Here is a 26,297-nt window from a genome sequence, read left to right as displayed (position 1 = left end):
CCTGTGAGCCTAGTCTTCCCTGGCACACAACATCTGCTTAAATTAAACATTTCCAAATCCACAGATAACTTACACCCAAGAGCCTTAAAGGAACTAGCTGAGAATCTCTCTCAATCACTAATGTTAATTTTTAACAAATCTTAGAAAACTGAGGAAATGCCAAAAGATGAGAGCATTGCCAACGTAGTTCTAGTATTTAGAAAGGGAAACAGGGATGACCCATGGAACTATACACTGGATAGCCTGATGCTGATCCCAAATAAAATAATGGAATAGTTAATTTGGGACTCTTATTAAAAAAGAATTAGAGGCTACAAATATAATTAATGCCAGTCAACATGGTTTCATGGAAGGTAAGTCTCATCAAATTAACCTGCTGTTATTTTGTACCTGCCGCTGCGGAGAGCCCCAGGTCCTTTAAATCACTGCCGGAGCCCTAGGTCTTCCAGCTGCTACCGCTACCCCAAGGCTCTGGCAGCGGGGCTCTGGCAGCAACTTAAAGTGCTCGGGCCTCCGGCTGCTGCCCGGAGCCTAGGGCCCTTTTAAATTGCTGGCCTGGAGCAGCTGCCCCCTACTGGTACAGTCGGCTGTGCAAAGCTCTTGCAGGTACGCCGTACCGTACCGGCTTACTTTCACCTCTGACAAAGGCAGAACACAATCCAACAGCTGGAAGTTAGACAAATTCAACCTTGAAATAAGTTGCCATTTCCTAGCCGTGGGGGTAATCAGACTTTGGAACAATTTACCAACGTAGGTGGAAGGCTCATCGTTGCCTAGAGTCTTTAAAATGAGATTATAATGCTCTCTAAAAAATATGCTCTAATCCACCTTCAGGCTGGATGGTCATTGTGGGCTCTTTGGGCTCAGAATCTGTGAATTTATTAATTCCTCCCTTCGTCCCTTTTTTCATGGGCCACAGGGAGAAGTAGGTGTGTCTGCATTGCCCTCAGCATACTCATTTACACTTACAGCTCTGTATTAAGACAATGATTATCATCAAATCTCATTCTTCAGGGTTTCAGCCAGTCACCTATAAGCATCAGGGAGGAATTTTTTCCACAATGCACAATTGGCTAGATTTCTTGTGGGGGTTTGTGTGGTTTCACCCGGGGTGAAAGTAACTAAAGGGACTTACTGGTACTCAGGGCCGGGGCCTCAACTGGAAGGGGCGGGGCTGTTAAATCCCCAGGCCCTTTAAATCACAATTTAAAGGGCTCCAGAGCTCCAGTGGAGATTTAAAGGGCCCGAGGTTCCCAGCCGCTGCTACCACAGCAGAGCCCCTGGCCCTTTTAAATCACCACCAGAGCCCCAGGGCTCACGGCCGCTACTCCAGGGTTCCGGCAGCAGGGCTTTGGCAGAGATTTAAAGGACCGGGGGGATCTGGCCGCTGCCCAGAGCCCAGGGCCCTTTTAAATTGCCAGCCTGGGGAAGCTGTCCCCTGCTGGTACGGTTAGCTATGTACGCAGTACCATACCGTACCGACTTACTTTAACCTCAGGGGTTCACCTTTCTCTGAAACGTCAAGGATTGGCCACTACTGGAGACAGGACACCAGACAGGGTGGACCACTGCTCTGAATGGTACAGAAAATCCTCTCTCTCAGAGAATGCCTGGTGTGTCTTGCACACAGGCTCAGGGTCAAATTGATCACCCAATTTGGGGTCAGGAAAGAATCAGCAAGTCAGATGGGAAGGGTACTTGGGCATTTTTTGCCATCCTCAGTAGCACAGTGTGTGGATTACCAGCCAGGATCATCTGTGTGTAGTTTACCTAATCAATTCCCTGCCATTGCAAGGGCCTTGGGTATTGGTAGCACCTTAATCTTTCTTGTTCTCTGCCCGTAGCACACCACAGTTTTGTCTCCTAGGAATTGAAATACTTTACTTTAACCCAAGTGTGACAGATATGGCAATTTCCCGCAATATCCTTGGGAATTAAGTTTACATATGTTTGGGGTACATTGCATTAAATGAATGGTTGTGGGCCTTGATGATCAAATGACTATATTGAACAAAGTAGCAGAAAAAAATGGATTTTGGGGATAATACCAGTGAAATGGATTTCCTGGGAAAAATCTAGGGGGAGGTGAATGCAAATTTCACACCCACCCCTACCCCACCTATGGTTATGCAACTGCACCCTAACGACAGCACAATCATCAGCTGATTCCAGAATCCCGAGATCAAAGGACCAAGCTGTGTAAAGGAAAGATGAACCTATGCATCGGTGTGCTTGTTCTGAGCAAAAGCTGAATGAACCTGTAACTACAGAAAAACCCTTTGGTGGGGTTGGAAGGACTGACTCCTACCAAAGTCCCTGCTGGAGTAGGGAGTGGTTGGGGGGGTCATCTTTGGTAAGCTTTTCAGCACATGTGTAGATTCTTTTACTGTTTTTTATATGTTTTCCCTGTAATCCTTTCACCTTAAAAATAAATGTGCTTGCTTAGAAAGAGCTGTGTGGTAACCTATAACTGTGTGCAATTTAACTGTCTATAGCCTTTGGAGAAAAAGCAAAACACAGACACTGGCCTGTTCAGGCAGTCTGGCTTGCTGGGAATATCACAGTATAGGCAGGGAACCGTGCAGCCTAGAAAAACTCCATCAGGAGGGAGAGAGACAAGAAAAGGTGATGGGTGAGGAGTTGGGAGCCTAGAGTGGGTGCCCTTGCACATGGCTCGCCTTGAAGTTCATGAAGCTGAGTCTGAGGACAGCTGAGGGCTAGCTCAAAAAGACTACTTGTGTCATTTGTGTGGGGACAATATTTGATATTGCTGGCTTATAATTGACTGATATTCTTTTGCTGAAAAATTAAAAGTTGTTTCTAACGATTATGAAAACTCGAGCTCAGTGCATCCAAGTGAGGTCTTGCTACATCATTTGCTCTAAAGTCCCATTCACATTCCTCACATCACACGATCCTTTCAAGAACTGATCCTTTCTAGACTCCAGATGGTGGCAGGAGGACCCCATTTTATGGCCCTGCAGGCGATACGTGGGCCTAAAGCTGCTCTTTGGGCATCTGTACTTCAGATTCTAATATTCAGACTCTAATTATGCCTTTTATTCTGCCTATTAGCAAATAAAATATAACACATTCTAGTCTTCAGGCAGTAAATATACATAATATCTTAGAATTAAACTTTGCATAACTTTAAAGGTACATGACTCTATTTATATATTACTATACCTTGTCAGAAGTCCTGTGCCAAGCCATGGATGTAGAAATTTGTACAGAAAAGATTTTTCTATGTGCTTTGAACTGTTCAGAACAACCTACCAGCAGGAGAAAAGACAGAGGGGAAATATCTCTTTAAAAGAAGACGTTGGTAACACTGTATACTCATCCTATTTTTTAGGAGGAGGGCACTTGCAAAATATATTCAAAGCTATGTCTGCTCTCCTATATACTTGCACACTCATTTACAATCAGAGATTGCTTTATATGGCTCAGTCAACTTTACAAACCCTGGAGGTACACGAGAGGTCATTAACAAGGAAATATTTATCACAATAAAAATACATCACTTTGACTGTAAGACCAGGAAAATGTTCCAATGGATTGTAATAGTCAATAGTCTGAATGCGACATTCCTTTTTTATATATTGCAATATCTCCCAGGCCAAAGAGAAGCTGGATATCTGGACTGACAACCTGAACTGCAACAGAGGTTCTGTCTCTCTCATGTGACTGGTAAAAGTACATCTTCCTAACAGTAATATTAAACACGAGACACAGAATATAATTATTTATGTAATATATCTACAAACTTTGCCCAACTAGAGTAGGAGTCTTTTTTGGGGAACGACACCATCTTGTGCAGAATCTAAGCTTTCATTTTTAAAGTTAGGTTTCCAGCCCTTCGTCTTGTGAAAATAACTTGATTTCTGGTTGGATGGTTTACACCAAGGCAGCGACATCTTCCCAAGACAAAGGAGGTCAGTCTCCGGAGCGGGGCTGAGAGCGAGAACCATATGTTTATGAAGAAGAGTCTTTTCAGCGGCAAAAAATGGGTTGTTTTCTTGAGAAAGGGTGGTGGACATAAACACAGACTCTTATTAACAGTAAGATAAGTCATTTTGTCAGCCTCCTGGATTTTTAGTTGGGCTAGTAGATTTTTATAGGAATTCTGCAGGTCTAAACTGGTGCTGTGCTTCTAGGGGCTCTCCCAGCAGCTCATTTAACTACCCCTCTTAGCTCCATAGAACTGATATATCCCCAGAGACATTTCCATGGGGTCAGGAGGAATGGGCGAGCAAACTAAAGAGGCAGATTTACTCCAGTCCACGACATAGGGTAGAAGGGGCTCCTAGGGGTGACGCTGGGTCAACCTGAATTTCTTGGACATATATTTAAAGACTGAATTATATACACACCTGGAGGCTGATGGTAGTGGGCAGATTTTATACACTGAAATACATAAATAAGTGTCCTGATAATCAGTGGCAGAAGAGATACCTGAACATCAAAGCTGCCTTAAGGCTACTCTAAATAATGCATTCTCCTTTATAAAATAATGCCTATGGTTTTAATTAAAACACTTTTTTCAGTTTTAATCTGATTGATGCAAGTTATATCATTTCCATCCCTTTTATTATGGCAGTGTGCAAATAGTGCAGTCTAGCCCTGAATGGTTTGTAGTCTGCTTGGAGATAAATGCAAAATTTCTTGTTCTGTGTCTTTCCGTTGATTAACAATACTTCTGTGATTCTCAGCTAAGTGAGAGGAAATGTTTATCCAGGTTTTGGACTGTGGAAAACCTTGAACTTCACTTTGCATGATCAAATTAAGAGGTTCTGAATGCAGATACTGTGTTAACGATCTACTGATTTAATGTGTATGATAATCAAGTTGGGCCATTTCCAGCACAAATCCAGGTTTTCTCCCTCACACACACACATACAAACCCACTCTCTTGTTGGTAATAGCTTATCTAAAGTGATCACTCTCCTTACAATGTGTATGATAATCAAGGTGGGCCATTTCCAGCACAAATCCAGGTTTTCTCCCCCACACACACACACACAAACCCACTCTCTTGTTGGTAATAGCTTATCTAAAGTGATCACTCTCCTTACAATGTGTATGATAATCAAGGTGGGCCATTTCCAGCACAAATCCAGGGTTTAACAAGAACGTCGGGGGAGGGGGGGAGGGTAGGAAAAAACAAGGGGAAATAGGTTACCTTGCATAATGACTTAGCCACTCCCAGTCTCTATTCAAGCCTAAGTTAATTGTATCTAATTTGCAAATGAATTCCAATTCAACAGTCTCTCGCTGGACCTTCGAGACACCACTGACTTCCTGAGGAAACTACAATCCATCGGTGATCTTCCTGATAACACCATCCTGGCCACTATGGATGCAGAAGCCCTCTGCACCAACATTCCACACAAAGATGGACTACAAGCCGTCAAGAACACTATCCCCGATAATGTCACGGCTAACCTGGTGGCTGAACTTTGTGACTTTGTCCTTACCCATAACTATTTTACATTTGGGGACAATGTATACCTTCAACTCAGCGGCACTGCTATGGGTACCCGCATGGCCCCACAGTATGCCAACATTTTTATGGCTGACTTAGAAAAATGCTTCCTCAGCTCTCGTCCCCTAATGCCCCTACTCTACTTGCACTATATTGATGACATCATCATCATCTGGACCCATGGAAAAGAAGCCCTTGAGGAATTCCACCATGATTTCAACAATTTCCATCCCACCATCAACCTCAGCCTGGTCCAGTCCACACAAGAGATCCACTTCCTGGACACTACAGAGCTAATAAATGATGTTCACATAAACACCACCCTATACCAGAAACCTACTGACCGCTATTCCTACCTACATGCCTCCAGCTTTCACCCTGACCACACCACACGATCCATCGTCTACAGCCAAGCTCTGCGATACAATCGCATTTGCTCCAACCCCTCAGACAGAGACAAACACCTACAAGATCTCTATCAAGCATTCTTACAACTACAATACCCACCTGCGGAAGCAAAGAAACAGATTGATAGAGCCAGAAGAGTTCCCAGAAGTCACCTACTACAGGACAGGCCTAACAAAGAAAATAACAGAACGCCACTAGCCGTCACCTTCAGCCCCCAACTAAAACCCCTCCAATGCATTATTAAGGATCTACAACCTATCCTGAAGGATGACCCAACACTCTCACAAATCTTGGGAGACAGGCCAGTCCTTGCCTACAGACAGCCCCCCAACCTGAAGCAAATACTCACCAGCAACCACATACCACACAACAGAACCACTAACCCAGGAACCTATCCTTGCAACAAAGCCCGTTGCCAACTGTGCCCACATATCTATTCAGGGGACACCATCACAGGGCCTAATAACATCAGCCACACTATCAGAGGCTCGTTCACCTGCACATCCACCAATGTGATATATGCCATCATGTGCCAGCAATGCCCCTCTGCCATGTACATTGGTCAAACTGGACAGTCTCTACGTAAAAGAATAAATGGACACAAATCAGATGTCAAGAATTATAACTTTCATAAACCAGTCGGAGAACACTTCAATCTCTCTGGTCACGCGATTACAGACATGAAAGTTGCGATATTACAACAAAAAAACTTCAAAACCAGACTCCAGCAAGAGACTGTTGAATTGGAATTCATTTGCAAACTGAATACAATTAACTTAGGCTTGAATAGAGACTGGGAGTGGCTAAGTCATTATGCAAGTAACCTATTTCCCTTTGTTTTTTCCTACCCCGCCCCCTCAGACGTTCTTGTTAAACCCTGGATTTGTGCTGGAAATGGCCCAACTTGATTATCATACACACTGTAAGGAGAGTGATCACTTTAGATAAGCTATTACCAGCAGGAGAGTGGGGTGGGGGGAGAGAAAACCTTTTGTAGTGGTAAACACCCATTTTTTCATGCTTTGTGTGTATAAAAGATCTTCTATACTTTCCACAGTATGCATCCGATGAAGTGAGCTGTAGCTCACGAAAGCTTATGCTCAAATAAATTGGTTAGTCTCTAAGGTGCCACAAGTACTCCTTTTCTTTTTGCGAATACAGACTAACACGGCTGCTACTCTGAAACCAATAAAATGTATCTCACCCCTATATCACTTGCTTATAAAACACAACTGTGCCTCGAAGATAATAGCACAACACTGACGTTTTAAATCAGTAGATCATTAACACAGTATCTGCATTCAGAACCTCTTAAGTTGATCATACAAAGTGAAGTTCAAGGTTTTCCACAGTCCAAAACCTGGACAAACATTTCCTCTCACTTAGTTGAGAATCACAGAAATATTGTTAATCAACGTAAAGACACAGAACAAGAAATTTTGCATTTATCTCCAAGCAGACTACAAACCATTCAGTGCTAGACTGCACTATTTGCATACTGCCATAATAAAAGGGATGGTACTCACACCCCTGCAGTGAGAACACCAGGGGTATTGTGTCTCGGTTGGACTGACAGGGAGTGATTTGTGTCATTCCTTTAGCTCAGGCAGCATACCACTGGGAGGAGCATCTGGCATGCAGTCCCTGTGCTCCCCTGAGTGCCTAGAGTTATAAAGCACCTGCACAAAAGTAGGGAGGGAGGGCAGGCAGGGAGGAGGGGGAGACTAGCATGAAGCCTAAGCTGTAGAACTAACAAGAAGTTTGGTGACTGGCATCTGTGCTTCATGACCAGCCATTTTCAAGGTTTACTATAAACTCTGGAGATGAAACAACACAAAATTTCAAATTAGGGAATAACTGTCATAAATTGTATGACTTGTACAAACAAATCTATTAAACCTGAGATACAAATACTCACCTCTACAGCATCTGGATGATATAAAATCACAAAAGGCAATGGTCCTATCCAAATTTTTAGCAGTGGTAGATTCCTGTATTCTTCAAATTTGTCTACTATTTGTTTAAAGAAATCTGTGGGGGGGGAAAAATCAATTTGAATAGGCCAAAACCAGAACTTCTGTAATCATGTAATTGATCATGAGTTCACCGTGGTGTTAGTTTTGCTACTGTGACAAAGCAAGTATGTTTTGCACTTATTTATTATTTTGATCATAGTAGCACAAAGGGGTCTCAGTCGAGATTGTTATAAATACTGTACAGACACAGGAATCTTGCAACTTAACTAGAAAGGACAAATGAAAGAGTATAAAGGAAATATTTTTATCCCCCTTTTACAGATGGGGATCCAACACACAAATAGGTTATGTGACTTGCTCAAGGAAGTCCATTGCAAAAGAAGACTATGACTTGCCAAAGGAAGTCTTGCCCAAGGAAGTCTATGGCAAAGCTAGAAATTGAATACATTTCTCCAGAGTCCCATTCCAGTGCATTAACACAAACCCATCCTCACACTGATTAATTTTTCTGAACAACATGGAAGATGGAATATAAATCTTGGTGGGGGGGAGGTAAGGATCATCTATTAAGTACAAGAGAACCTCTACTAATTGATTTTATAGACCTTAATTGAGTCCCTCTAAAATGGCACCATGAGCATCTGAGATAAAAGGGGAAATGAGATTGTGCAGATTAAATAATAATAATTAAAGAATAAATCTTTCCACAATAATGCTAGAGTCCCACATTCGAAAGAGATTTATACACAAAAGCCCAGAGGGTCACCACCTATTATAAACATTGCTGACACTTTCCACTGTAAGGCCTCATTTTTAGTTGCCTATAATTTTGCCAAACTTTAACAGTTTGGGTTGCAAATTTCCACGCCAGGTGCTCACCTCAAGCCAAATTTCAGCCAAAACCGTTCAGTTGTTTTAAACAAGTTGAACAAGGCTAAGTACAAATATATTGTTGTTTTGCTCATGTTAAAAAATTCTTGAGACCTTTACTTTTAAATGCCTTAACACCTCCATGCAAGGGAATGGACTGTGTGTCAGGAATGTACCTTGTGCCACCCCAGTAAAAATCCACCCAAATTTGACCATCTTTAGCCTTTGAAAAAAAACATTTTATACTTGTTCAATAGAGACTTGCTGGGTTTTAAAAGCTAAAAATCTCTGAAGATTCCTTCTTCACTGAGCATGCTTGAGTCTCTCACAGCTCCTTTGTGCGACCACACATTTTATGTGCCATCCCTGCAGAGCAACTGGCTATGCTGCATCCCCTCCCCACCCTCACATGTGACCAGACCATGCATGTGCCATCCTCACAGCGTGACTGAGCTGCCTCCATCCCCTCAACAGCTCCTGCGTGGGACTGGACTGCACATGCCCTCTCCAGCCAAGGGTTACGAGGCTCAGAAGAACTTTCCCCAAAATGGCTGCTTCAGCCCAGCGTGCAACTGGGCACCACAACTCAGAGCAGGGAGCCTCTCTCTTCTGTGCTCTCTATGACCCTCCCGCTGGTACCCAGGCAGCATGGAGAAGGAAACTGCAGACGGGGAAAAAAGTCAGACGGGGGGAAGGAAAGGAGTAGATTGGGACAAGAGAGCTAATGAAACTGGGACCGAGGGGGGAGAGAAACTCTTACTGGGATTGGCCAGGGAATACTGGGCTGATTGGGCAAGGAGACTGGGAGCTGGGGAAGGAAGGGCATGTTGGGATTTGTTGGGTGGGGAGACAGGGACTAATTGGGCAAGGAGACAGGAATCATTGAGGGAAATGGGAAGATAGGGGACTAGGATACAGTTAGCTGGAGGGCTGGGTGGAGGGAGGGAAACTGGGACTGTCTGGCCACAAGACGGGGACAAGGAACCAGGGGGAAATGGGAGCAGGTGAGAGGAGAGACAGATCTGACAAGGAACTGGGGTGAGTGGAAAGAAGTGAGACTGGCTGGGCAAAGAGACTGGGACAAGGAGCTAGGGAGGGAAGAGAGAGATACTGAGAATGGATAAAGAATCCTGAGAGGGAGACTGGGACTGATAGACAGTACAAGAGGGAGAGAAAAGGCATATCAGATGAGGAGCCAGATGGGAAAACGGAGAGTTGCTGGGCAAACAGACAACGACTGGATGTGGGGACAGGGAGAGATTTGGAATCATTGGGATATTTGGATTCAGACAGTGAGACCAGAGGGGAAGACAAAGACTGGCTGGGTAAGAAGACTGGGACTAAGATAAAAGCCTGATAAGAGGTGACTGGGTAGGCAAGGAGGCCAAGGCTGGAACAGGAACCCAGAAGTGAGGAAGATATAGGACTAGAACAGGGATAGGAACAGGTTGGAGGGGACAGGGAAGAAAGGGATCAAAGCTTGGGGAAAACAGGCAGAAGAGTTTGTGGAGAACATAAGCCTCCAGAGTCTGGAATAAAAGCCAAAATTCCTGAATCTCATCATTCCTCTGTTGACAACAAATATCTGTGAAACTAACTGGCAAATCTGTGTCTCATCCCTCTCTAGTGCTGGCCCACAAAGAGATGACACTGTACTACTGCTATCAGATACTACATTAGTTTAAGTGGCAGAGGTCTGTGCAGTGGATTTAATGGTCTCAACCTTGCTGATGAACCATGTGGGTGTCAATACAATGATGGACTACATGATGGAATTTCTGGTTTTTCAGCTTGCTTTTTTAAAAATTCTGAAAATTACATACACACAAACTATGTTTAAAAACACTGTTAAGGTTACAAAGTCAATCACTTAAAAGTTAGGAAATGCCAGAATTAAGGTTCCCTGTGCATCCTTAAGAATATACATTATGATACAGTCTTTATCTACATGATCACATATTTTTTTCCATGAGCCCCGTGCCTGATTCAGTGAATGGGATGGAGCTGCTCTGAGGATTAATCAGGGCCGTGTAAGTGAAGGAATCTGTGTCTGTAGGATCCCTGCCTCATATGTTATAGAAAAGGTGCATAGTTGGGGCTCTACCAAATTCACGGTCCACTTTGGTCAATTTCACGATCAGAGTACGTTTAAAATCATACATTTCATGATTTCAGTTATTTAAATCTGAAATTTCATGGTGTTGTAATTGTAGGGGTCCTTACCCAAAAAGGAGCTGTGGGCAGGGTTGCAAGATCATTGTAGGGAGAGTTGCAGTACTGCTACCCTTACTTCTGTGCGGCTGCTGGCGGCACCACTGCCTTCAAAGCTGGGGAGCTGGAGAGTGGCGGCTGCTGGCCGAGAGCCCAGCTCTGAAGGCAGAGCTACCCGCAGAGCTGGGCCCTCAGTCAGCAGCTGCCACTCTCCAGCCACCCACCTCTGAAGGCTGCAGCGCAGGGGTAAGGATGACATGATCTGGTATTGCTAACCTTACTTCTGCACTGCTGCTGGCAGAGCGCTGCCTTCAGAGCTGGGTACCCAGCCAACAGCTGTCGCTCTCTGGCCACCCAACTCTGAAGGCAGCACAGAAGTAAGGGTGGCAATACCACAACCCGACCTAAAATAACATTGCAACCCCCCTGCAACTCCCTTTTGGGCCAGGACCCCCCATTTGAGAAACACTGTTTCTTCCCTTCCCCTCCCCGTTCCCCCTCCCCCATGTGAAATCTGTATAGTATAGGCTACAAGAACATAAAAGACCACATTTCACACGGGGGAGGGGGACTTCACGGTAATGCTTTTTTCATGGCTGTGAATTTCGTAGGGCCGTATGCATAGCAAATGCGGGCAAGAGGTTGCAGAAAGAGAAAGGAGGTTTAGATAGTGGAATTCTGCCCTGGAGAACTGCAGGTTAAGCAGGTCACTTAACCCAAATTTTCCACAGGCAGTCATTAATTGTGTGTTCCTCATTTTCTGGATGCCCAAACGTGGCCTGTTCAGGAGAAGTGCAGGGGGCTCATAATTGCAGCTGAAGGCAGCGGGACCTGTGCTTGAATATATAAAGTGTGATACATTGTTAAGTACTATAAAAAATCAGGTCTTCAGCATCTCAGATTGAGCACCTAAAATTAGTGGATATTTTTTACCTTAATCTCTCTGTGCCTCACTTCCCCATAATAATACCCCCTCACCTCACAGTGGTGATGCAAAAAATTAATTAATTAATGTTTGGGAAGCAGATGGATACTACTGTGATCAGTATCATAGAAGAGACCCCGAGGAAACTAATAATTCTATCTTTATAACAGAATTTGACTAGCATGCAGTAAATACAGCCTATGGCAACATACTGAACTATGGGGTTAAAACAAAACATTGAATAGCTGCTCATTAACTGAGCACTGTCCATCCTACATGCAGAATGACGCTGGGGTCCTATGGAAAATATAGTACGTGATCATGCAATTAAAGACTAGATCATAATCCTTATGCACAAAGAGAGCTCTTTTAAGGTTCTATAGCCAACCTTAATTCTGGCATTTCCTAACTTTTGAGTGCTTGACTTGAAAACCTTCATAATGTTCTTTTAAAATAAACTTGTGTGTGTGATAGATATATATGTAGCAAATGCTGTCTAAGGCCCTGAACTTGCAAGGAATTCCACACAGGCAGCCGCCTGCACTTGTCCAGAGCAAATGGCAGGATTGTGGCCCTGGTGTATGTCTTTTAACCCACTTATGTCATAGTACAAAGTCAGAAATGACATGTAAAAAGAGCAGTTCAGCCAACTAGATCTTCATCAGAATGTATGGTGCAAAATAAACACATTTAAACAACCCAGAACCTTGAAAATTTCCCTGGTACTGGCAAGACATTCCTACAGAAGCATTATTTATGCTTACCCTGATCAAAACAAAATTCTGCTTTTAAAGACACTCATTTGCTTTCCAAATAAAATACTGTATCATTTCCAAATCTGAGCCCTGTCTGCTCTGTAACTGGTTTCCAGGCCCTGGGCAAGGAATTGAAACAGGAAGACTTGGAATCTTCCCTAAGTGAGAGCTATTGATTTCCGTAGAATCTAAGATTTCTGCTTCTTGTGGTTGTGAAGATAACTTTCCAAACATGACCCAAGTATGATCTGATGCAGCATTTCCTGGTCTTTCATAGAATCATAGAAGATTACGGTTGGAAGAGACCTCAGGAGGTCATCTAGTCCAAGCCCCTGCTCAAAGCAGGACCAACACCAACTAAATTATCCCTGGCAGGGCTTTGTCAAGCCGGGCCTTAAAAACCTCTAACGATGGAGATTCCACCATCTCCCTAGGGAACTCATTCCAGTGCTTCACTACCCTCCTAGTGAAACAGTGTTTCCTAAGAGCCAACCTATACCTCCCCCACTGCAACTTGAGACCATTGCTCCTTGCTCTGTCATCTGCCACCACTGAGAACAGCCAAGCTCCATCCTCTTTGGAACTCCCCTTCAGGTAGTTGAAGGCCGCTATCAAATCCCCCCTCACTCTTCTCTTCTGCAGACTAAAAAAGCCCAGTTCCCTCAGCCTCTCGTCATGTGCCCCAGTCTGCTGATCATTTTCATTGCCCTCCGCTGGACTCTCCAATTTGTCCACATCCTTCTGTAGTGGGGGGCCCAAAACTGGAGCAGGTGGCCTCACCAGTGCCAAACAGAAGGGAATAATCACTTCCCTCGATCCGCTGGCAATGCTCCTACTAATGCAGCCCAATATGCCATTAGCCTTCTTGGCAACGAGGGCACACTGCTGACTCATATCCAGCTTCTCGTCCACTGTAATCCCCAAGTCCTTTTCTGCAGAACTGCTGCTTAGCTAGTCGGTCCCCAGTCGACAGCAGTGCATGGGATTCTTCCATTCTAAGTGCAGGACTCTGCACTTGTCTTTGTTGAACCTCATCAGATTTCTTTTGGCCCAATCCTCCAATATGTCTAGGTCACTCTGGACCCTATCCCTACCCTCCAGCATATCTACCTCTCCCCCCATCTTTGTGTAATCGGTGAACTTGCTGAGGGTGCAATCCATCCCATCATCCAGATCATTAATAAAGATGTTGAACAAAACCGGCCCCAGGACCGATCCGTGGGGCGCTCCGCTTGATACTGGCTGCCAACTAGACATCGAGCTGTTGATCACTACCCATTGAGCCCAACAATCTAGCCAGCTTTCTATCCATCTTATAGTCCATTCATCCAATCTATACTTTTTTAACTTGCTGGCAAAAATACTGTGGGAGACGGTATCAAAAGCTTCGCTAACGTCAAGATATGTCATGTCCACTGCTTTCTCCATATCCACAGAGTCAGTTATCTCATCATAGAAGGCAATCATGTTGGTCAGGCATGACTTGCCCTTGGTGAATCCATGTTGATTGTTCCTGATTACCCTCCTCTCCTCCAAAATGCTTCAAAATGGTTTCTTTGAGGACCTTTCTAAATCAACAGAGAGATTGTGCTGGTTAGGTTTTTGGAAGGGGGAAGAGCTGCCACCGTTAGGAGAAGGGTTCCGTGTGTGTAAGTTTGTAGGAGGGCTGCACTTCCCACCTACTGGAACAGAGGCTTGAGTGCAGTCTCACCTCCTAAAGCAAGATCCATGGGAGTATTCAGCCTCCCAAATAGAAGGCTCTTTGGGTGTAGGTGGGGACATCAACAACACCCCATCGCCCCTTAGAAACAGTTCTGTGGAGAAGAGTCTCTCTTGCTATAGCAACAGAGGAGGAGGATGCTAAGTCCATCAACCACAGCCTACCCCAAGAAGAGTTTCATCTAGCTCCCAACACAGACACAGCTGTCTGTTGGGATGGCCAGAGGGGCTCCAACACAGGGCTCTGTGCCGAAATGTCTGCTCATAGTTTTAATTGGCCCTCACAGGAGTTTGATTAAAGGATAAAGGACCCCTGGGTCTTTGAGGCTCTTGAGGTGTTAGTGCTTCAAAGCTCCACCCTCAGAATACCTATGCTGGCCTGGGGGCTAATTGAAGCTGCTCTTTGTGAGCACTTGTGCACCAACTGGGACCCAGTGCCTCTAGATGGCTTCCCTCCCCAAGTGTAAAAGGTCCAGGCCATTGTAGTTTCTCATGGTGGCTGTGCTGCAGCAAAGAGCTCTGGGGCAGCTTGGAACTTTAAAGCTCCCCTCTACAAGGCCTGTGCTGGCAGCTGTTGGGGCCATGGAGTGGGAGGTGCTGAGAGGAGCCAATGTGCCCCGCTGCATTTGCCTTAGCTCCAGCAGGTAGGGAAGGGTCCAAGAGGTTACATAACAGTTATATATAATGTGCTACAAATGGACTTTGTGTTGTTTCTCTAGTAAAAGAGTTGTGGCAGATGTACATTAATTACACATAAAATAATTACGTAAGATACTAAGTCCAGGAGTTATATAGTGTTATAAAATGTGGACTTCATATTTTACAGATAGAAGAACACAACGTGAAATACAGCTCACAATTTATAACCTATAGTACATCTATTATACTTCTGTTTTGCCACAGAAACATTTTGCAGATGGAAGACCATATCAATCTATATTTTAATGAAAATTCTACAAGTGTGAGAAGGGCAGGACTGGGCCTTACATTTAGCAAAAAGCTAACAATAAACCAGATCAGCTACCTTTTGGGATATCCAGACACCAGATAAAATTCACCATATTAGGTGTTTAGTTGTTGTAAATCAGCAGCACTCCACTGAAGACACCGGATTTACACCAGCTGCAGGTCTGGCCTATTGTTTTCCCAAATGACATCAAAAAGAAAAAACTTCACCAGCAGGAGCATTAAACCTACATTTATAGTATTGTCTTCTTCAGCACAACCACCACACCCACCCTGCAGCAAAGTTAAGCAAAAAAATAATCCTTTTTCTTCATTCCACTTCAGGTATAACTTACCTGAAAGATCCCTTTTGTTAAAAAAATCAAGGCTCAATAATACAGCACAAAAGCCCATAGTTGCACAGGTACAATAAGCACAGAAATCCATGCATATTGATATTTTTACTATCTCACTGGGGAGAAAGGCACAATAACTTCAGTACCTTAAGACTCAGATGAATATAGGTGTATAAAGAAGTCTCACAGTAGAAAAAGAACTAGTAATGTCCGATTTGTCTTGCAAATCAGAGGAGCATAATGAATGGACTCATAATACTGTAATGTGGAACTGTTCCAGTTTTGCATAAATACTGCATACACTTTGAAAGTTTGTTCTGAAACAACAATTCCTATGTACATAACAAGCTCATCTAATTATGTAATTATCCAGCGCTTTAGCATAAGACTCCTTTACCGTAGAGTCTAGTGGGAAAGCATGTACCATGGCAGTTGTTTTTAAATGTATTAGCCATGAAGAGGCTGACCAAGGGTCTCTAAAGTTTCACTGAAAGACAAGAAATGGATTTCAAAGCATACAGGGGTGGAAAGGTAGCTTCTGAAAAAGGTAAACTTCAAAATGTCCTTTTGAACTCTTGAAAGTTAAAAATATTTGACATCAGTTAGGAAATATCTGGTAAAAATCAAAACAAACAATTCGTCCAAGTTTAATGTTACGTTTGGACCAAGACAGAGGGGGAGCTGAAAGCAACACAGCTGTCTGCCGGGTAGCTATTATTCCGGCTGCAAAAGAGAAACTAACACAGAAGGAGGCTTTGCAATGGGGAGGGGAAGTGCTCAAATAATTAAAAGGACAGGGCATCATAATTAAGAACTTGTTTGCATGAAACAAATTATAATCAATTTATAAACTCGTTGGAAATAGCGGGGGGGTGGTATATCCCAGGAACCATAAAGATCTCTCAGAGGTTTCTGGGGGAGGTTTGGTTGGTAGAAGTAGAGTCTCGGTAATACTGCCTGTCTGTTTTGCCTGGATCTAGAAATGCAGCAGGATGCTGAGTAATGAACTGTTTTGTTTTTGTTTGCAGCTTGGAAAAAATCCTTTAACCCAAGACCAGCTCGCTCCTGCTCTGTTATTCTACAACACCACCACCACTTAGTGATGGGGCCAGTCCAGCTCCACTGCTGCAAATCAGCTCCTATTTCTACAGCCCCTGGAAATCGCCAGCCACTTCCCGAGCACTTTACTAATGTCTACACCGCTGTACGGCCAAGTTGGCAGGGCTGATCCCCAGGGCACTGCGGTCACCCGGGAGAGAGGGTGCTGCAGGCAGCAGCTCCAGGAGGGAAGAGGGGTTTGCAGGCACCCCCCGCTACGTGTCTGGGCGGCCGTTACCTTCCCCTTTGCGCTCGAAAAGCAGAGCATTTCCCAGCAGCGGGTAACAGGGGCTGAGCCCCGGAATCGGCTTCAGCGCCTTCCACTTCCCCAGGTAATCCGGCAGCAGGCGGAACGTGAAGGCTGCCAGCAGCGTGAAGAGCAGAGTGACGACGCCAGCCCCCCAGTAGAGCAGCCGGTCCCCCTCCTGGGGCAGCTGCACAGCCCCCATCGCTGCCCCGACCCGGCCGCTGGGCGTGCACTGAGCCGTTGTTCCGAGAACAGTTCCCCTCTCCTCGAGCCCGAGCTGGGCGGTGCGCCAGGGGACTCCAGGAGGCGGAGCTCGAGCCCCGGGGGCTGGGCTGGAGCGGGAGGCCGGGGAACAAAGCGGCAGGGAAGGAGGGATCTCTAGACAGGCTCCATGAGCGAGCAGAGCAGCAGAGGAAGAAAACGCGGCTGTGATCTGTGGTTGGCCTTGTTCTCGCTGTCTAAGCTGGGATCTGCAGGAGGTGACACGAGCCCACAGCAGGGGAAAGACCACGAAGGAGGGAAGCATCAGAGAAGACCGACTCAGCAAAGGCACAGACTCCATGCAACTCCCTCAGCTTCGGTTAGGCCACATGCCTGCAGCAAAAGGCAAAGTGTGACCCTAGGAGTAAACACTTCAGCTTTCAGCTGCCATGGACCAGGAGCCCCAACTCTGAATGTGACACCCCTGAGCCTGTGCAGCCTGGGATCTGAACTTGGAGGGTCAAGTGAGGTCTCCCTGTAGTTGTCAGTGACCCTAACTACCACTGCTCATAGTTAGAGGGGTCAAACTATCTGTCACTCAGCTACTGCAAGGTCCAGGGCACAACTACTAGCCTCATGGGCAACACTGAGAATACTTTCAGGACACAGGCACTATTACATATGAGGGCAGGGTCAGTGTGGGAGAGGGACAAACTACAACAACCAAGTATAGTCATGAGTTGATACCCTGTGGGGTAGAGGGGCCAGAGCTCGGTCCTCTAGCCCAAGCCTGGAAGTCTACACAGCAATGAAACAGCCCCACAGCCCAACCTGTGAGCCCAAGACCACTGGCTCCCTTCTTAGGTCAGTGGAAGCACTCCTGGTGAGGATGCGCACCACTGACACAAGGAGGGTAGCTGGATGTGAATCACTGCAGAAATTACTATGGTGGCTGTTGTAGTAATGTAGACTGTAGTTAGATGAGGCCCTGAAACATAAACCCTTGTATCAGAGGCCTGGTATGAGGCCTAAGGTCTGAACTAAAGTAACGGTCAAGACTTTGTTAGCATAAAGCAAAGTTAAGCTGTGAGCAAAAGGCAGGCCCTGCTCAGAATCTGGCAAGGAAAGGGCTGATGTTTCAAAAACACACATATCTAAAAGGTACTGGACACTAGAGATATAAACATGTGCCAGGATGGTACCAGAACACTCCGATACTTGCACATTCCACACAGACAACAAGGAACAAGCTGACCCATCCTAAAGACAGGGGCAAAAGGGTAATATGATGGATGGGGTTGTTTTGATCAAACCAACATGTACAAGGTAATAGGCTGCACCTTACTACGTAGAGGGGTTGTACCTCAGTATGTCAGGAGTGAGGTGTAATTTGTTTGTACCTGTATATAAGAATGCACTCCTGAGGGGTTGTCTTTGTCTGCCATAGGGGGCAGTGGTAAATCCCGTCACTGACTGAGCCGGTCCATTGTCAGGGAGCATATATGTACTAGTAGAGCTGTAGACATCTGATCCGGGGAGCTAGAGACTGTGTTTCGTTTGGCAGTAAACCTGGCCAGGTGCCTTCGTACCTTATCAGAGTCTGTGGTCCTTGGGGTTTCTCTTGGGGTCTGCTGTGCCAGCTATCTGCAGAGCCAGGGCCGCATGCAGCCAACTGTTATCAACATTGAATAGAGCAGAACACCGCACTGGTGACACTTGACGACAGCTGTAAGCCAGCCGAATATAGGTCAACTTTCTAGCATAGACATACCCTAAATCAGTGCTTCTCAAACATTGCAGGTTGGCAACCCCTTATTTGAAGTCAACATTTTTCACAACTCCATTACATTTACTGTAAAAAATGTATAGATGGTAACAATCATAACCCTTTAGAATTTATTTGGGTGCGTGGTTTAAGAGGTTGCCATAGAATACTTGATTTTGTAGGGTGAGGATTTGTGGGGAGTGAGATTTTCTTTACTATAGATTGTAATAAAATTTTCAATGCTTTGTGACCCTCCCCCTCCCCCCCCACCACCACACACACACACACACACACACGCACACAAGGGGATCACAAGCCACTGGCTTAGAAAACACTAACCAAATTGTGTAGGAAGTCAGACTACAGATGATCATAATGATCCCTTGTGGACTTAAAAATCTATAACTTCTCAAAGTTATTGATTTTCTTTCTGATCTTAGTCTAGTCCTTGTTGTTGAGGTACACAACTCCTGACATATCCAAGTAACTTAACAATATTTTAGTACATTAGTTAGAGAGAGATCCCTCCTTCAATGCCCTTAGTGAAGCCAACTCTGCTACATTTCCTCCATGATGAAAACTTGTCTCTTTCCATCCAAACGCACAGTTAAGCCTGTCTTTTTGACATCTCCTTGTGGATACCCAGCTAGCAATTTATCTTCAACATGGCCAAAATTGAGCTTACGATCTTCACTCACAAATTTTCCATCACAGTGGATCACACCACCATCCTCCCAGTCACTCATGCCCAAAATCTGGATGTCATTTTTGACTAAGCCCTCTCTTTAGAGGTCATCCAGGGTCTCTCTAAGTATCACCACTTCTCTCTGCATAATATTTCAAAGTTTTAGCCTTTTTCTCTCTCTCTGGATTGCCGAGGCTATTGTTCAGGCCTTCCTCATCTCATGCTTTTGAAACATGTTTTTGTATATGAAATAGAGATTATAAATTGTTTTGTACTTTAGCTAAAGGTTCGGTCTTTTGCTCTGGGTGCACATCTGCTGACTTGATATTGCTGCTGACATTGAACAATTTGTCTGGGTTCAGAAGGTTTCAGCAGATCAAAGCAAGTGCGCAGCTGTTGTCCCATCATTAGAAAGGCCGGGGATGCCTTGGTCGTAGCATGAGGTGTGTTTCTGTAGGAAAGTAAGAAGGTGTCCAGACGCTCTTGAATGGAGTGTTGTCCCCTTGCTGATTTCAAAGTTTGTTTCATTGTCTGCACAGATCTTTCAGATAATCCATTGGTGGATGGATGATATGATGCTGAAGTGATGTGGTGCATCCCATTTGCCTTCATAAAATTTTGAAACTCCTGAGAGACGAACTGCGGTCCGTTGTCGCTCACAAGTTGTTCTGGCAGACCGAAACGACTAAAAAGAGTCCCCGCAGTTTTTGGATAGTACTCTCTGCAGTAGTGGACTGCATTATAGAGACTTCTGGCCATTTAGAATGGGCATCTACCATCACCAAGAATATGCTTCCTTCAAGGGGGCCAGCGAAGTCAACATGAATACGTTGCCATGGGTTTTCAGACCAGTCCCATGGGTGTAGGGGCGCCCCCACTGGGGTGCATTCCTGACACCCTGACATGACATACAAGCTCTTGCCTTCTCTTCAATAGCTCTGTCCAATCCAGGCCACCAAAAATAGCTTCGTGCAATTTCCTTCATATGCACTATTCCACAGCGACCAGAATGTAGCTGTTCTAACATCTGTGATCTCAGTGGTGGTGGGAAAATGACACGTCTCCCCCACAACAAACAACCAGATTGGATCAATAACTCCGTCCTCCTGGACATATAGGTAAGAAGGCCGGGTGAGACCAGAGAGGTTCATCGAGATGTTCCATGCATCACCAGGTCCATAACTTGGGACAATACTGGGTCAACGCGAGTTGCCTTCTTTATCGGAGTAGCAGTGATGGGTGTATGCTCTACGTGTTCAAAGTAGAAGATTTCCTTTTGGGCAGTATCTTGATGTTTGACTGGCAAAGGCAACCTTGAGAGACCATCTGCATTGCCGTGCAGAGTGGATTTCTGATATTTGATCTCGTGTGTGCGCTGAAAGTAACAATGCCCAACATTGCATACGACTAGCAGCTAATGGAGGAATGCCTTTGTAGGGTCCAAAAATTGACGTCAGAGGTCGATGGTCCGTAAGAAGAGTAAACTTCCGCACAAACAGGTACTGATGAAAATTCCAAATTCCAAAAACAATTCCCAATGCCTCACATTCGATTTGGACATAGTTAGTTTCTGCTTTGCTTAGAGTGCATGGAGCAAAAGCAATAGGTCTCTCTTCTCCCGAAGGCATAATGTGTGACACAACTGCTCCCACTCCATAAGGGGAGGCATTGCAGGCCAGTTGTAGGGGTAAGGATGGATCAAAGTGTGTTAGAACTTCAGAATTTAGCAATGCATCCTTAGCTTTGTTAAATGCAACATTACAGGCTTCAGTCCACTTCCAGGTCTTGTTCTGCCCAAGAAGTTGGTGAAGTGGTTTTAGCAGTGTGGCTAACTGTGAGATGAACTTTCCATAATAGTTCAATAGTCCTAGAACCAAGTGCAGCTGGCTAACATTTTGAGGTGGGGGAGCCTGTACAATAGCCTTAACTTTTGCAGGGGCCTTATGAAGACCCGCAGCATCAATGATGTGTCCCAGATATTCTACAGAGGGCTGGAAGAATTCACACTTGTCTTTGCAGACTCGTAGGCCATACTCTTCCAGTCTTTGTAGGGTAGCCTCTAAATTCTTTAAGTGATCCTCTTCATTCCTTCCAGTGACCAGGATGTCGTCCAGATAGCACTGGACTCCTGGCAAGACACACAAGATCTGGTCCATAGCCCTCTGGAACAGGACGGGAGCAGACATTATTCTGAAGGGTAGGCGACTGTATCGATAAAGCCCCTTATGAGTCACAATAGTCAACAGCTCTTGGGACTTTTTATCAACATGCATCTGTAAATACGCTTGACTCAGATCAATCTTACTGAACTTTTGTCCCCCTCTCTTTTGCCAGGCCCGCGAAGAGGTCATCGATGCGGGGAAGCGGGTATTGCTCTGCACACAACACCAGGTTGACAGTGACTTTAAAATCACCACAAATCCGGAGGGAGCCATCTTTCTTCACTATTGGAATGATAGGAGTGGCCCATGAGCTATGGGTAACTGGTATTAGGACTCCATTGGTGACCAGGCACTCCAGGTCTGCTTCAACTTTCGGCCTGATGGCGTATGGCACAGTTCAGGCTTTCAGATATTTTGGTTGACTGTCAGGTTTAATGTTCAATGTCACAATGATTCCCTTCATACTTCCCAGATCCTCTCCAAAAACAGCAGCATGTTTCGTTAGTATAGTGGTCAGACCGGTTTCTTCTTTAGTCATTCGGTGCACTTCTGCCCAATTCAGCTTAATCTTCCCAAGCCAAGACCTACCCATTAAGGCTGAGTAATTACCTCTCACCACAAAACAGTGGCAATTTAGCAGCCTGTCCATTGAACTCCACCTTATGCACAGCACTGTCCTTTTACCTGGATAGAACAAAACCGTTTAGAAAACCCCCCAAACTTTTTGTCTCTACTACTCAGTGATCACAGGAAAAAGCTCTCTCTACCCAGAGACTCTCCAAATGGATTGCTGACTGCATATATCTGTTACCAGCTGAGGCAAATACACCCTCCTACATCAATTAGGACACACTCTACTAGGGCTGTCTCCACCTTCACTGCCTTTCTCCATAATGTCCCGCTTTTTGACATATGCAAGGCAGCTACCTTGGGCAGCACTACACTCTCATGCTCACTGCAACATATGAAACCAAGATGGGTAGCGCTGTCTTGTCAACAGCCTTCTTACCTGATCCAAAGTCCCAACCATCCTAAGGGATGCTGCTTTTCAGTCATCTGAAGTGGAGCACCCACAGGGACATCTCTCTCTCAAAGAGGTTACTTACCCTGTGCAGTAACTGATATTCTTCAAGATGCGTGTCCTTGTGGGTGCTCCACTACCCGCCCTCCTCCCCTCTACTTCGGGATCTGGAATGCACTCCATTGTAGAGAAGGAACTGAGAAGCCCGGGCCGTGCACGCACTATTCAAACACTGACAGCTAGTGAGGCAGGCACAGCGCATGCACGGCCCACAGGGGTACTGCTGTAGAAATCTCCGTTCGAAGGTACCGGGATGCACCTTGACCTTAAGTGGAGCACCCACAGGACACTCATCTTGAAGAACATCAGTTACTGCACAGGATGAGTAACCTCATCTTCCCGCCTAAACATAAAAAGTCGCCAAATTCAGAGTGAGGAGGGGACAAGAAGGGCTTACAAAATGGATGCCTAGTTGTCCTTTAGAGGATGGAAGATGGCCTTAGGATTTTTACCTCTACACTGTGACATGGGTAAAAGCCACTCATTTTACAGTGTGGATACAGCTGATGCCTGGGTCACCAAACTCACATCCAGAGAGTTGGCCAGCATTATCTCACAATCACCTAGGCCTGTGTGTCCCTTCTACCCCAAATTTACCACTTGATTCCCAGGAACTGGAAGCACTCTCCTGGTTCAAACACAATTCTATGTGTTTAACCCTTCCTTTCCATGCCGACTGCTCAACTGTAAACACAGTTAACCTATTGTGTGTTAGCTAAGTCCGTCACTAAGAAGAAGCCCTACATCAAGCACACTGCTAGCTGACCAGAGGAACACAGCCAGATTCTGGTAAAACTGCAGTGGAAGGAGTGCAAGACATTTGACTTCATCAGAGCACAAGAAATGATCATGGGTACAAAGTATCTTACCTGGGAGTGTTGGGGAAAAAACAGTTACTCACCTCTTGTAACTGTTGTTCTTCGAGATGTGTTGCTCATATTGATTCCAATTAGATGTGTATATGTCGTGTGCTCAGTCGTCGGAAAGTTTTTCCCCTAGCAGCACCCGTCAGCTTGGCTGTGGGGCCCCCTGAAGTGGTGCCTTCATGGCACTCAATATATGACCCTGCCGACCCGGCACCCCCTCAGTTCTTTCTTGCCGGCTACTCCGACAGAGGGGAAGGTGGGTGGGTTTGGAATGGATACGAGCAACACATCTCAAAGAACAACAGTTACGAGAGGTGAGTAACCGTTTTTTCTTCTTCGATTCCAATTAAGTGACTCCCAAGCCTTACCTAGGCGGTGGGGTCAGAGTTAAGAGAACGCTGATTGCAGCACCGCTCTGCCGAAAGCCACGTCATCTCTGGCATGCCGGACAATGGCGTAATGAGAGGTGAAGATATACACCAAGTACCAAGTTGCTGCCCTGCAGATTTCTTGGATAAGGACTTGGGTCCAGAACGCCACTGATGAGGCCTGGGCCCTCGTGGAGTGTGCTATAAAAGCCAGGGCTGGTAGTTTGGCCAGCTCGTAGCATGTGCAGATACATGACATGATCCAGGAGGATATTCCTTGAGATGAGACTGGGAGTCATTTCATCCAGTCTGCCAATGCTATGAACAGCTGGTTCGACTTTCTGAATGGCTTAGTGTACTCAATGTAGAAAGCTAGTTCTCACTGAACATCGAAGGAGTGAAGCCACTGTTCCTGGTTACTGGCATGAGGCTTAGGGTAAAAGACGGGTAGGAAAATGTCCTGACTGGTGTGGAAGTACGACATCACCTTGGGGAGAAAGGCCAGACATGGCCTGAGTTTCACCTTATCCTTATGGAAAACTGTGTAAGGTGCATCAGAGGTGAGGGCCTTTACCTCAGACACCCTCCTTGCAGATGTAATGGCGACCGGGAACGCTATCTTCCAAGACAGGTACAGGAGGGAGCAAGTTGCCAGTGGTTCGAATGGGGGCCCCAGGAGCCTGGAAAGGACCAGGTTAAGGTCCCACCCAGGGACAGGTTGTTAGATCTGGGGATGTAGGCAGTCCAAACCTTTAAGGAAGCAACCAACCATAGGGTTGGCGAAGACAGATTGACCAGACGCTCCTGGGTGGAAGGCCAAGATAGCAGCGAGGTGTACTCTTATGGAGGACACTGCCAGTCCTTGATGTTTCAGGTGTAGGAGGTACTCCAAGATCAGAGGTACTGGAGCCTAGAGAGGGGGTATGCAATGCTGGTCACACCAACACAAGAATCTCTTCCACTTCGCCAGATACATGGCTCTAGCAGAGGGCTTCCTGCTGCCAAGGAGGACCTCCCTTACTTGTTCCAAGCATGGAAGTTCCAGGGGGTTCAGCCATGAAGCTTCCAAGCCATGAGGTGGAGGGACTGTAGGTCAGGATGATGGAGGTGACCATGGTCCTGAGTCAGTCGGGGAAGAGAGGGAACGTGACCGGTGCGTCCACTGACAGCTCCAGTAGCGTGGTGTACCAGTGCTGGTGAGGCCACACTGGAGCTATCAGAATTATCTTTGCCCCCTCCCTGCAGACCTTGAGCAGGACCTTGTGCAAGAGAGGGAACTGGGGAAAGGCGTAGAGCAGGCAACCTTTCCAGGGTAGCAGGAATGCGTCCATGAGGGAGCCTGGGCTGTGACCCTGGAAGGAACAGAACATTGGGCACTTCCTGTTGTGTCGGGTGGAAAAACAGGTCAACCTGGGGAAACTCCCACCTTTGGAAAATGAGGTGTATGATATCTGGCCGGATGGACGACTCATGTGTGCGGAAGGACCTGCTGAGGTGCAGGGCCATCCTTAGGCATACATAGCATATGTGGCTCCATAGGGCACCCGAAAATTTGGGGTACCCCTGGGTCTTAGTGTCCACCTTCCCTCCTCTTCCTATTTTTGTTCTGACCCCTCCTGCAGGCTCCCACAGCTACCTGCTGCAGCCTGGTGAGTCTTCCAGGGAAGGGAATCTAGTAACTTAAAAGTGAAAAAGCCTTCCAGGCCTATTAGCACAACACTGAAACTGTTAAAGAGCCATTCAAGTAGTCATGAAGCCATTTAACAGGCATTTGCCAACCCCTAGGTATATACTGTCAGTTTCTGAATTTACTGACAAAAACAGTTGTGCGTTACTGTAATATTTACTCAGAACATGTTAGTCTACAGGACCTTCGTTTAAAATTTGCTTTAAAAATATTTCATTAGTGTGTTGCTGAAGATTATAAAATCACATCTCTAAAAAATCCTTGCATAGATTTTTAGATGCACAATCTGACTATTCATCTTTAGCCTTAAATGCTTAACTCTTCAGACATATATTTTTTAGATAAATCCTTCAAAAGCCCATCCATATCTAAAATACACATTTTAATTTTAATTACCATAGTAAAAAAAAAACTTGCTTCCAAAGTCGTCCTGTCCTTTCTGTCCACCTCTTTCTCCCTTCACACCCCTGTTGAAGAGAGCCTTAAA

The 26,297-nt window shown here is 45.5% G+C and overlaps 1 protein-coding gene across 2 annotated transcripts in view; it reads right to left on the bottom strand.

The window, feature by feature from the left end:
• Positions 1 to 17,304, bottom strand: part of LOC102943258 (cytochrome P450 4V2) — a 28,231-nt gene extending 10,927 nt beyond the window's left edge. Inside the window, exons 1-3 of one of the 2 annotated variants that reach the window (XM_037897662.2) lie at positions 16,987 to 17,304; positions 7,812 to 7,924; positions 3,187 to 3,272 (exon numbers count right to left, since the gene is read on the bottom strand). In XM_037897662.2, the coding sequence (XP_037753590.1) occupies positions 3,187 to 3,272; positions 7,812 to 7,924; positions 16,987 to 17,197 (410 nt within the window). In that variant the 5' untranslated portion in view covers positions 17,198 to 17,304. Of the gene's footprint in view, positions 1 to 3,186; positions 3,273 to 7,811; positions 7,925 to 15,373; positions 15,547 to 16,986 lie in introns of those variants that run through there. The other variant, XM_037897663.2, reaches the window with a different exon arrangement.
• Between the last annotated feature and the right edge of the window lie 8,993 nt (positions 17,305 to 26,297).

The sequence above is a fragment of the Chelonia mydas genome, chromosome 4 (genome assembly GCF_015237465.2).
Source record: "Chelonia mydas isolate rCheMyd1 chromosome 4, rCheMyd1.pri.v2, whole genome shotgun sequence".
Classification (NCBI taxonomy): domain Eukaryota; kingdom Metazoa; phylum Chordata; order Testudines; family Cheloniidae; genus Chelonia; species Chelonia mydas.
Note: the sequence above shows the minus strand (reverse complement) of the source record. Positions and strands in the feature narration are given on the sequence as shown.